Source organism: Paroedura picta, chromosome 14, assembly GCF_049243985.1.
Source record: "Paroedura picta isolate Pp20150507F chromosome 14, Ppicta_v3.0, whole genome shotgun sequence".
NCBI classification, from domain to species: Eukaryota; Metazoa; Chordata; class Lepidosauria; order Squamata; family Gekkonidae; genus Paroedura; species Paroedura picta.
In genome coordinates, this window is record NC_135382.1 from 25,217,490 (window position 1) to 25,230,089 (window position 12,600).

The window sequence follows — 12,600 nt, forward strand, 5'->3', positions numbered from 1 at the left end:
CAGCCTCACCCACCTCACAGGGTGTCTGTTGTGGGGAGAGGAAAGGGAAGGCGACTGTAAGCCGCTTTGAGACTCCTTCTGGTAGAGAAAAGCGGCATATAAGAACGAACTCTTCTTCAGTCATATCATGGCTCTCTCAGTCTCACCTCCCTCACAGGGTGTTTATTGTGGGGAGAGAAAAGGGAAGGAGATTGTAAACCACTTTAAGACTCCTTCAGGTAGAGAAAAGTGGCTTATAAGAACCAACTCTTCTTCTTCACTCAAAAGTACAGTAGGAAGATTTTTTAGACAAGATAGACTGAAGCATTAAACTGTGGGTTGGATCCTGCCATCTTTTTAACACCTTGTTTCCTCTCTCCCCTTCTGACTATGGCCACCAACCTACATGTGTTTTGCCCATGCAGGTCCCATGATCCCCAATATCCTTACCATTCTTAACAATCTTAATATGAGTGCTGAAATCTGTGTTCCTGGTAGAAGAATGCTGCTTTGCCTTCTTTATAATCAGCAAACATCTTTAAAAAAACCTGACACACACTGCAAGGTTAGTCACACTGAGTTTGCAAACAGTCAAAAACAAACATGGTGGTTTCTGCTAAACATCCCTTGGTTTTCTCCCTTATGTCCCTGCGGCAAACATACCATGCCCTCCGAGGTTAAGCAAAGCAAAACCAGCAACAGAAAAGTGAGTTGATAAACCTGATGGTGACTTTCACTTTTATCTGCTTTGGAAACATTCAGATCAAAAGATACGTATCAGCTTCTAGGCAAATGAGAACTCTGTAGGTACAGTCAACGTTTCATAAGATAATCAAATAGCATTTTGATTGCCACCTGCAGGACACAAGACAAGTTCCATTTCCAGGAAGAAATAGACCTGGTTTCTACCTGCAAGAAGGCCACCCGGTTATTAAAAAATCCACTCTTCCAAATTGTCAAGGCCCAATTAGTGATTCGACAGCCTCAGACAAAACCTGAGGATGTAGGCCAAGAATTCCTCAAGCAGCCTGGGAGACGGTGATTATCTGTAGGGGAGTACGGTCTTGACTACCCTGCCGTTGATTGCCTACCATGCTGCTCAAATTTTGGGTAGTGCTGGGGATCAGCTGACAGGCAAGTTGGGTAGCCCCATGGACCTAAAAACAGATTGCCCTCCCTCAGTATACGAATCCCAGGCAGCTCAGGGGGATCAGAAGGCATTGAAAGCTTCAGGGTAGGATGATAGACTGTCCTAGAATGGGGCACAGGTCAACTGCCCCGGATGTCCCCTGGCTAAGACCGTTCCTACAAACTGTGGATTCCTTTCTTGTTTCAGAAGGAATCTTCTATGATAAATAAGCGGACACCCATTCCTACGGACAGGTTTAAGATACAGCAGCATAACAACTGATCTGTGACCATCTCTGCCACCACCCCATGCCTAGGAAGTAGGATAGCATGAGAGTCCTGTTCCAAATGTAGCCAGATGCCAGCTTGGCATCGTGGTTGAGAGTGGCAGCCTCCAATCTGGAGAACTGGGTTTGATTCCCCACTCCTGGGCCAGTCACAGTTCTCTCAGAGCTCTCAGCCACACCTACCTCGCAGGGTGTCTGTTGCAGGGAGAGGAAGGGTAGGCAACTGGGACTTTGGTATTCCTTCTCTATCCTTCAAGTGATCATTGGGCCCAACTTTGCATATTGGGGGAGGGTGAAGCAGTTTGTATCTGGATAGTGATCCTGTCACTCAAATGGTGGCTTTGCAGTTAGAACAAGAAGTGAGGTCCAGGTGACAAGTCCGTCTTTTCTGAGCTCTGGGGCTTAAAAAAAATGTTTCCCCCACAGTAATGTTGCAAAGAGGACGGGAAAATTATCCGCCTGATAATTAAGCAGAGGCTTAATAAGTAGAAATGGGCAGGAGAAACTTTTCAATATCCCATGACCATCATTGGCATAGGTTGACATAGAAGAGGAGGACTAGTTTAGAAACTGACTCAGCAACCCTATTTTATAGAATCTATATGGTTCCTACGGGCCAGAGAATTGTATGCCAGATCTTAAAACATTCTGAATGTGAGACACTCATCTGGAAAAGCAGGCCTTACACCATTCTTGAGGCTTTTTCTGTGTGTGTGTGTGTGTGATTGTTCGCATCAACAAATTTGCAAGAACTTTTTATAGCTGCAAAGCTTTTCCATCTTCAAGCTGCAAAGGACCGCGTTTCTCGTGTCATGACAATTTGACGTAGTGCTTAGTTAATAATACGCTAAACATTTATCATACATATTTAAAGTTGGAGCTATTTCTCTTTCTTACTCTCGCCCCAGGCATAAAAATTATGTGTGTTGTTCAACCAAGGCTATATTTATTTATTTTTTCCTTTTTGTTTGAATTACCTTAAGGAACACTATATGGTAAAAAGCTACAGCCTTTGCAGTCTGCGGTATGTCAAATGACTTCCTCAAATGCAAACTGCTACTATCCATGTGATCTAGCTGCAGAAGTTAAAGCTAACTTGTTTATTTCCCTTCAATGAGCAGATAACTGAACTTCTGGCAAGCACATGGAGCATAGTCTATTTATGAGACTGTAAAACCCATGCCATCCTATCTGATGTTCCCAAGGAACAAAAGCAAGGAGAATTGAAGGATTTAAAGGAGGTTTTAAATGATTAAAACTTAATTTAGGATTATATAAAAGCACATAGAATGTGAAAGGAAGTTGGATTTCTTCCCCTTGGAAAGGGAGGTAAACCTTGCCTTCCGTTTAAAGGTCACATCATGATTCATAACAACAATGAAACACAAAATAAAAAAGAAACCCACTTGATCAAATTTGGCATTTGAGCTTGGTCTTCATCAAACTTGGGAAATGAAGCTGCCTGGTCACATCTCAAAGTGTGTTATGGGTAAAGGCCGGCATTTCCCGATAAAAATCAAATTACTGAGAGGTTCTCTTTTCCCCGCCCGTCTTAAGATGCACATCTTTAAGTATGCAATCGATGGAAGATTCCATAAAAGTGTGACTCACACCACACGCCATGCTGTAAACACACTCGCTTCAATTGCTCAGAAGCTCTGAGCTCATTGCCGAGAAACACCCAACACAGAGTGTGTGCGTTTTGTGATGGGTGCAAAGAAGCAGTCTACATTGGGCTGTAAATGCTAGAAAGTGGCCAATGATTCCTTTTTGCAGCAGAAAGGCTTCTCAGAGAAAGATGCGTGTTTTTAAAAGAAGAAACCCCGGTGTTTGAAAGCCATCACGAATTAAAATTTTTGTGTGGCTCTGAAGTGATTTAAGGCAGAGTTCACACAAACTAGCAAACTATGCAAACTGCTACTATCCATGTGATCTAGCTGCAGAAGTTAAAGCTAACTTGTTTATTTCCCTCCACCACCGCTACTGGTGGAGTAGAGATTGTGTGGGGGTGGCCAAACTGTAGCTCTCCAGAGGTCTGTGTATTACAATTACCATGAGCCCCTGCCAGCTGCTGGCAGAGGCTCATGGTAATTGTAGTCCATGGACCTCTGGAGAGCCACAGTCTGGCCACTCCTGGGATAGTAACATTTGAATTGGCCCCTGCGACTGTCTCTTTAATAGTTTGAACTAGGGTTGCCAGCCTCCAGGTAGGGTCTGGAGATGTCCCCGAATTACAGCTGATCTCTGGACGCCAGAGACCTAGAGAAAAGGGCTGCTATGGGAAGTGGAATCTGTGGTGTGACCCTACACTGTGGCTCTTCCTCCAAATTCTGCCCTCCTGAGGCCCCGCCCCCAAATCATCAGGAATTCCACAACCCAGAGGTGTCATCCCTAATCTGAACCACTGATGGAAGCCTGTTTAGGACAAGCTGTCCCAACCAATACATACCTAAGGTGCATTATTAATCATTACGCCAGCATAATGCCAGCATATTTGCCCCTGCAAATACACAGCCAAATGTCTGAGGCTCTGAGGCATTACAAGTTTTCCATTTGTTGTTTAGCGGGCAGGCTGGCTTCAGGCATGTCATTTGTTTGATCTGATGGACATCCCTTGGATTGATGTCTTCCTTCTGCATCGATCTCCTGCTCTGTTTTCAAATCCTTCTCCGGGATGAAGATTCCATGCAAGTCCAGGTGCATTTCTACGTCTACAGTCGCCCGGGCGATTTCCTTGAAGTTTTTAGCATCCAAGATGAGCAGGAAAGGTGGCTTTTGAGGCTGTGTTGTCACAATGGCTGACAGGATGATACCTAGAGTGGCAATGGAAGATATGCTGTAATAGAATTCTGGAAGACGAGTGGAGTATGCATTTTCTTTTACCTGTAGCCCTTGGTGTTAGGCCTCAAGCCAGCCTCAGTACTTTGAGAATATACTATATTAAGGGTGTGTGCGGGAGGGTATCACTGTGGTTTTGTGACCAATATAGGCTATGGGCTATTTAAAAACGTAGGGAAGTGGCATGGCTCAGGGTCACTGAGTGAGCCTCACCTATGCTGCAAAGCTGTCGTGAGGATGAAGCACAGAAGAAAAGAGCCACAAATGCCACCCCAAGTTGCTTGAAGGAAGCAGAGATTTTTATAAAGGTCCCAGCAAGCTTGTTAAAATTCCACAGAGCTGAAGATTGCTCCGCCGTCACATCCCAGAACTGAGCAGGATCTGATGCAGGTTCAGAACAAGCCAGGAATTCCCCACCTCAAATCTCCTTGGAACATGCAAAGCAGCCCAGGACAAGACTCTGGTCTGGTTCTCCAGCTCTGCTTCTAGTTGCTATGGGGCGATGAGAATACTGGCCAATGATACAGAGTCGGGAAAATTAATGAGTTGATGTTTATGAAGGCACATCCAGAAGTTCTATATTAATCCCAGACTCTTTCTGAGATTCTCTTTTTTAATTGCGTGCCTGAAGGCTTGAACTTTTAAACGTAATCATGGCACCTTACCTTAGATTTTCATTGGTGGAATGGTATAAACAACAGCTATCATTTATTATTGTTATTATTATTAATTGTTGTTCCACAAGGATTTTGTTGCCTTTGCACACTATATATTACTGCTCAGTCAGAACAGCTTATCAGTGCTGTGGCAAGCCCAAGGTCACCCAGCTGGTTGAATGTGGGGGAGCGCACAGGTATCGACACCTAGCAGATATAGAACTCTGCCAACTGAAGCCAACACTTCATGCATCTGACAAAGTGGACTTTGGTCCACCAATGCTGAGGTGGCAGTCAGTCTGCATGGGTGTGAGGCATCTTTTGTTGTCATTCTCTCAGCCTCCCTTACATCAGAGCGTTGTTGTGAGGAGAAAAATGGGAGAAACCTGTGGACGCCGCCCTGAGATTCTTGGAGAAAGGGCGAGACGCAAAAATGCTGACAGATATGTGAGGGATGATGAAAAAAGGAAAGTGATATGTGTCAAAAGCTTCACTCTCAACATCCCACATCAAGTCGGTGTTATCAAGCAGAAGAAACAAACACATGGAAGCACAAGCCCAGCGTTCTTTTAAGCAACAATGCTGCCCACCTTACAATCCACATCACTCCACTAACCATGAGTCTGGAAGCCATTGTGATGTAGTGTACAGGGGTAGTCAAACTGCGGCCCTCCAGGTGTCCATGGACTACAATTCCCATAAGCCCCTGCCAGCAAATGCTGGCAGTGGCTCATGGGAATTGTAATCCATGGACATCTGGAGGGCCACAGTTTGACTATGCCTGGCTTAGAATGTTGGGTGGAGATCTAGGAGATCCAGGTTCGAATCCTTACTCTACTATGGAAGTTCAAAAATGGTTAGTCATAATGGTAGCTTCACATGATATGAAGAAAGACATCTTTAATGAATCCTTGTTACCACTAATGCCCTCCCAGGCTTCCCAGTAATGGGACCAGCATTTGCCCCCAGCTCAGGATGCTCAGATGGCTTCCAGAGCCTCATTGACCGAGTTTTTTGGAAGGAACTTCTGCAAGAGAGCTTTAAGATCTAGCCAGCAGACTTTGAGCAGGATCCCCAGCACCAAAGAGATCAGACTGGCCTCATCCAGAGCCAGGGCCTTTTCAGCCTGGCTTGGTGCATGGTTACTTGGGAGTAACATACACAAGTTCAATAGGAGCTTGTTCCCAGGGAAAACTCATGCTTTACTCCTACTTGGAAGTAACCCTTGCTGTATTAAATAAGTCTGCATAGGATTGCAGTCATGCAGTTCAGTCCTCAGGGTGTTTATTTGGAAGCAAACTCTTCTGTGTTCAATGGGACTGTCTCCTACACACTTTTCCCCAAAAGATAAAAGGCAACAACAGAGGGTGGAAAAACTTGAAATGCTGTCGTATCTGCTAAGTCAGCTCTTTTGCTGAGATTTAAAAGTAGGGGGAGGGGAACCACACCTCTTTCATCTCCAGAACTTTGTTAAACAACTGAAGGTGGGGTCTTTTGATGATAAACTATTATTACAGATTGCATGAAAGATCCATTGTGTGTGTTTGTGAGTTAAGGCTGAAGGTAGCATTGCTTTGTTCTTGTTTGAGCACCTGAGCTGTGGATTATGTTTGTGTTGATCATGCAAACCAGGTGTACGGCTGTTACAGAAGCATGATTTGTGCAAACTCAGCCATTAAAATCCAGTGGGTTTTTTTTTGGGGGGGGGGTTACTTGAATGCTGCAGGTAATTACTGGATTTCTTACATCAGCTGGAAGTTTGGAAATCAATTTAAGTTTAAGTATGGTGAAGAAAACCTTTCCCTGGAACGCGAGTCCAAACCCACGTTCATCCACAGAACCCACTCCATCTCACCTACTCTGCAAGACTGTTGCAAAGGTCCAAGAAGATAAGTCCCCATCAGCCTATCGTAGGAAGAATCGGATTCAAGTTAATGAAAGGTGGCCCAGGCTAGCCTGTTCCGATCCGATCTCAGAAGCAAAGCAGGGTTGGCCCTGGTCACTATTTTGATGATTCCCAAGAAATACCAGTGCTGTGATACAATCGCAAACCACCCCTAGAATCATAGAATCATAGAGTTGGAAGGGACCTCCTGGGTCATCTAGCCCAACCCCTTGCACTATGCAAGACACTCACAACCCTCTTGCTCATCCACTGTCACCTGCCACCCCCTTGAGCCTTCACATGTCTCTTGCCTTGAAAACCCTACCAGGACGTCGTAAGTCAGCCTTGACTTTATGGCCCTTTCTCCCAACCACTAAGAAGTGACCTGGATGGCCCAAACTAGCCTGATGTTGTCAGATCTTGTCCAAAAGGTTTATGTCGCAATAAATCCATTTGGTGCCGCACAGTTTTACTTCTTGGGCTGCAGCACAGATCATGGTCCCCCATGCTCATGTGTAAGAAGACCGTGCCTCTTACCATCATCTTCTTCTTTGGCACTTGGACTGGGTACGAAGACTGGTTCTGCCGGCCAGCAATGTTCTTCTTCCCAATTAAGTTTTCTCCTGGTCAGAATGTCAAATTTAATTATCTAAGCAAGTGGAGAAGGAGAAACAAATGAGTCCCCCTTCTTGTTCAGGTACTTGTAGGCTGGTGGTGATCAGAATGGGACTGTGGAAAGAGGGGATTATGGGAAGATGGCTGCCAGGGGTTGAAGATCTAAGCTTTGTTTCCTTCTTCCTGCAGGTATATAAAGCATGAGTATGTGGACCTGATATACGGCTATGACCTCATGGCCTGGATTCCATGAGTCGCTTTTGGTGGCAAAAATTCAGCTAGGAGAAGTGTGAATCACAGACCAGTCAGGCTTCATGCAATGTTTCAAAGGGTCTACTTGGGGGGAAATAAACTGAATCCTGAGCCAGCCCGAACTGCTACCAAGGGGCCCAAACTGGATCCAAATTCTGTTCCCCCCCTGTTTTCTTTAAAGAATGCCCTTAACCCCAGAAGAAGCCAGAACCTTAGACGTCAACACAGCATGAATTTAATCCAATAACTAAGTTGTTGTTAAACACATAGAATTAAGCACTCATTATTATCCTCGAGTGCCACGCAAGGGAGAGCAAAACAGGCCACGGATTCCAGAGGTGGATGTGACGCAATCTGCCGTCTGATGAATGCCGGTTCAACCTTCCTTTGAAAACCTGCCAAGGAAGGAGTTGCCATTGCTGCTATAGGCCATGGCCAGCTCTAGCTTTTGAGAGCGCCTGGCACAAGGCTGCCCAGCAGGCCCCATCCCAGGCAGGGCGATGACACAGGCATGAAGCGAAAAGCCCCCCTGCTTCTAAGCCAGGGGTAGTCAAACTGCGGCCCTCCAGATGTCCATGGACTACAATTCCCAGGAGCCCCTGCCAGTGTTTGCTGGCAGGGGCTCCTGGGAATTGTAGTCCATGGACATCTGGAGGGCCGCAGTTTGACTACCCCTGTTCTAAGCCATGCAGCAAATGAACAACTGCTGCCACTCCTACTTGCCAGCTTGCCCTTCTTTTTTGGGGCAACAGCTGCTGCTGATCCCAGGGACTATTGATGCTCATATAAACAGGCAAACGGCCAGCAGAATGCAGCAGCTGCTGTGAACCCTCTTTGACTACCTGGCAGAAGAAGAGCGGGGGAAGAGGAAAGCAGATGAGAGAGAGAGGAAAGGGTTGGGCAGTCCCCAATCTTCCCAGAGTGGATGATGCTTCCAGGAAAACTCCATGCCGCCACCACTGTGACCACCCGGAGAGAGAGAACAGGCTGCTGGCAACAGTTGCCACGTACCGGCAGGCCACGCCAAAGCCCTGGGGCCTGGGCAGCTGCCTGTCACTGCTGACCTTTGATTCCAGGCCTTGCCTAGGCAGCTGAATCCATTGCACCTTTTATAGGTAACTTCCTGTCCTCATGCCATCATATGGGGATGCTGAATATCTTTGTGCATATTCAGTTTATTTTGTGCAAGAGTCAGTGTCATAGTGTTAGTACGGATGAGGCCTTGGGAGAGCCGGGTTTACTAGGGCTCTCTCTCTCTCTCTCTCTCTCAGCCTCATCTCATTGGGTTGTTACTGCAAGATAGAGGAGCAGAGGGAAGCTCCGTTCTCTGGAGGGACCTGGCCCAGCAATGGAATAAATTTTTCAAATTACAGAATCTACATTGAGCTTTATGGGTGCCAGGAGCCAGATTAAAGGAGCGAGAGCAAACTCAATTCTCTGTTAACTATGTAGGACTATGTACAGTACAGGGGGTGCAGTACAGGGAAGAGAACATGCCATGACCTGTGCCCCAGTGACAATTTTAGTCCATTGTTTGGCAGCAAGGGTGGCCCCACATCTGCATTACTGGGTAGGGCATTCTTTTCCATTGGCATCAAAACAAGGACAGGAATATTCATCCCCAAACCGCTTCAGGCTGTGATTGCATCGCTTTGCATGAATACATGTGGTTCAGGGTCAGCGCACATGACATCTGTATGGCACAGTTATGCATTGCGCATGCCCTTCTCTACCTCTGGCATCACAGTGATTGTCAGCGTGTTCCCAAAAAACTGTGGCTCAGTGTTATTAAATACGCACAGTTGTCCTTAATCTAGTTGGTTTGAGTAATGGACATAAATCATCCGGAGGCATGCAAGTCCTGACCCAGATAGCCCAAGCTCATTAGATCTGGGCTGCTAAGCAGGGTTGACCCTGCTTAGCATTTGGATGGGAAACCTCCAGAGAATTCCAGCGTTGCTGCACAAAGGCAAGTGATGGCAAAGCACCATTGAAAGCCTCTTGTCCTGAAAATCCTATGGACTCTCCATAAGTAAACAAAATGCATCATCAGTATGGTACAACTCCATATTCTAATAGGAAGCATACCTGGAAATAACCTACCTTTGAGGGAACTGGACTCCATTTCACCTCTGCGGCATAGATGTACCTGTACTTTCTGCCATTATAATCATAGTTGATGCGAGGCAGTTCTATTTCTGCAGGTGAAAGGGGTGCAGGGAGGAAATCAAGCTCAAGGAGTGGCAACAGAAATAAAGTTACAGTAAATAGTAACAATGCATCGAGACTGTCTATTTTCCAAAATCTCTCTTCTGCAGAATTCCTGATAATTTCATTGGGTATTCCACAGGGCAAACAACGTGACGCATAGAACCAAGAGGGCACCTTTCTGCCAAAGTCTGTGGCAACTCAGGGCCAGTTTCCAGAAGTGGCAGAACTATACACAGTACAGGTTGAGAACTTTTTATAGTTTAAGTACCAAATAATAATAATAAGTTGGTTCTTATATGCCGCTTTTATCTACCTGAAGGAGTCTCAAAGCGGCTTACAATTGCCTTCCCTTTCCTCTCCCCACAACAGACACCCTGTGAGGTGGGTGAGGCTGAGAGAGCCCTGATATTCCTGCTCGGTCAGAACAGCTTTATCAGTGCTGTGGGGAGCCCAAGGTCTCTCAGCTGGCTGCATGTGGGGGAGTGGGGAATCGAAACTGGCTTGCCAGATTAGAAGTCCGCATTTCTAACCACTACACCAAACTGGTTCTTAGAACAGCAGAACTCATAGCAAGAGATCAACAAAGAGCTGGAATAAGAAAGTGCATTTGCATAATCAAAAAAGTACAATTTACCATTACTGATAACTGACATGATTAATAATCCATATTAGTTTCTGCAGCCCACAGTCTTGGTATTGCAATATCAGAAAATAACACACATGAAATCTCACCGCAAGTCCCAGGAACATAGAGGAGCACCAGGTACTGCAGCCTATGTTGGCACCCTTGAAATATGAAGTTCAGTCTTGTAAGGTTAGTAGTAGGAAAAGAAAGCTGGTGGCTCAAGCCAGAGTCTTAGAATCATAGACTCACAGAATCTGAATCATAGAGTTGGAAGGGGCCATACAGGCCATCTAGTCCAACCCCCTGCTCTACACTGGATCAGCCTTAAGCATCCTAAAGCATCCAAGAAAAGTGTGTATCCAGCTTTTGCTTGAAGACTGCCAGTGAGGGAGAGCTCACCACCTCCTTAGGCAGCCTATTCCACTGCTGAACTACTCTGACTGTGAAAATGTTTTTCCTGATATCTAGCCTATATCGTAGTTTAAACCCATTACTGCGCGTCCTTTCCTCTGCAGCCAACGGAAAAAGCATCCTGCCCTCCTCCAAGTGACAACCTTTCAAATACTTAGTCTCTCTTGTTGGAGACTTCTCTCTGCCTACTGCCTTAGACATCTGGACACTCAGCAATAGGAGGGCTTTGCTTTCAGAACCTCTTTTGGGGGAGGGAAACAATGCAAATACATCTTCATCCAGTGAGCAAGGAGAATGTAAGAAGCGGTGCCTGCAGATCTGGGGACTCAAGACGTTTAAGGAAACGTGGTGCATTTCCCCCCAGAAGAATGTCCTCTCACCTTCACAAAGTATTTCAGGCTGGCAGTAAATGCTGCCATCCTTTTCCTTCACGGCACTCGCAGTGGTAGATGGGAGGCGGACCAAATTGGAACCCACTTCTGCATCCTGAAAGAAAGACATAGAGAAAGATGTGCAGAGGTTAGCAGCTCAGGTTAGCAACTCAGGAACATGGGAGGTTGTCCTCTACTGCAGGGGTAGTCAACCTGTGGTCCTCCAGATGTCCATGGACTACAATTCCCATGAGCCCCTGCCAGCAAATGCTGGCAGGGGCTCATGGGAATTGTAGTCCATGGACATCTGGAGGACCACAGGTTGACTACCCCTGCTCTACTGAGTCAACACCATTGGGAAACAAAGGTTATCATTGTCTATTGGGACTGGCGGTGCTCCCTGGGGTCTTTCCCCTGGCCTGATCCTTTTCTAGAACAAAAGTGCCAGAATTGAACCTGGGACTTCTGCCTGCAAAGCAGATGTTCTTCCATGGAGCGAGCAACCTTTATTTAAGGCGCCTTCTGCTGAATCAGATTATCAGTCTAATAAGGTCAGTATTGTCTACTCTGATAGGCAGGGGCTCTTCAGAGATCTTTCAAATCTCCTGATGCCAGAGACTTTCTGCATGCAGCGGTAAGGTTCTCCCACTGACCCACAGCTCCTGTTGCTGATGCCAAATGAACATTTTAAAAGCTGATGTTTCACCAAAGGAATGTTAGCAAAATCCTGGGTGTGGACCAATGTAGTGTGTGATCTGTGTTCAAATTGCACCCTTTTCATGAACTTAGACAAGGCAACCATATGAGACCATCATACTGGCCTACCCTGCAGGGATGCGGTCAGGAATGCAATCTCCCACCTGGAGATTGGCATCCCTACTTCCTGCACTATGCTCTGGTATTCTTCGGGTACCGGTTTGGAAGGAAGGCTATCTGGAGGGGAACCTGGGGCAACGTCTGCCTTGAGCACAGAGCTGTTTTCCTAGCCTGAGCTGAGCCTTGTTCGGAAGAAGTCCCAAGGAACATTCACTGTCTCAGTTGTTCTGCTGCACGACAGGCTGAAACTTGCCAGACAGGCTGATGGGCAGAAAGGAAGCCTTCCTACAAAAACAACATGTAACAAGCCTCATGCCCTTCCAAGTCCGCTGAACAGCAAGAAAAGATTTCCTGCAGGAAAAGGTGTATAAATTCTACACTGCGTGACACAAGAGCCAGTGTAAAGAAGGGCTTTACGGGTATGAGCCCAGATCCCACGCATGAACTCCCCCAATGGCCTTAGGCCAGGCCATGTCTGCCTTGGCACCCCCCACACACCTCGTGTCCGATCTGGGAATGAGTTTGG

General features: G+C 46.3%; 1 protein-coding gene across 2 annotated transcripts in view; it reads right to left on the reverse strand.

Moving 5' to 3' along the window:
* Positions 1-2,617: 2,617 nt before the first annotated feature.
* Positions 2,618-12,600, reverse strand: part of BCO1 (beta-carotene oxygenase 1) — a 35,364-nt gene continuing 25,381 nt past the window's right edge. For both annotated transcript variants that reach the window (XM_077309615.1, XM_077309614.1), the window contains exons 8-11: positions 11,268-11,373; positions 9,744-9,838; positions 7,311-7,422; positions 2,618-4,207 (exon numbers count right to left, since the gene is read on the reverse strand). In XM_077309615.1, the coding sequence (XP_077165730.1) occupies positions 3,933-4,207; positions 7,311-7,422; positions 9,744-9,838; positions 11,268-11,373 (588 nt within the window). In that variant the 3' untranslated portion in view covers positions 2,618-3,932. The remainder of the gene's footprint in view (positions 4,208-7,310; positions 7,423-9,743; positions 9,839-11,267; positions 11,374-12,600) is intronic.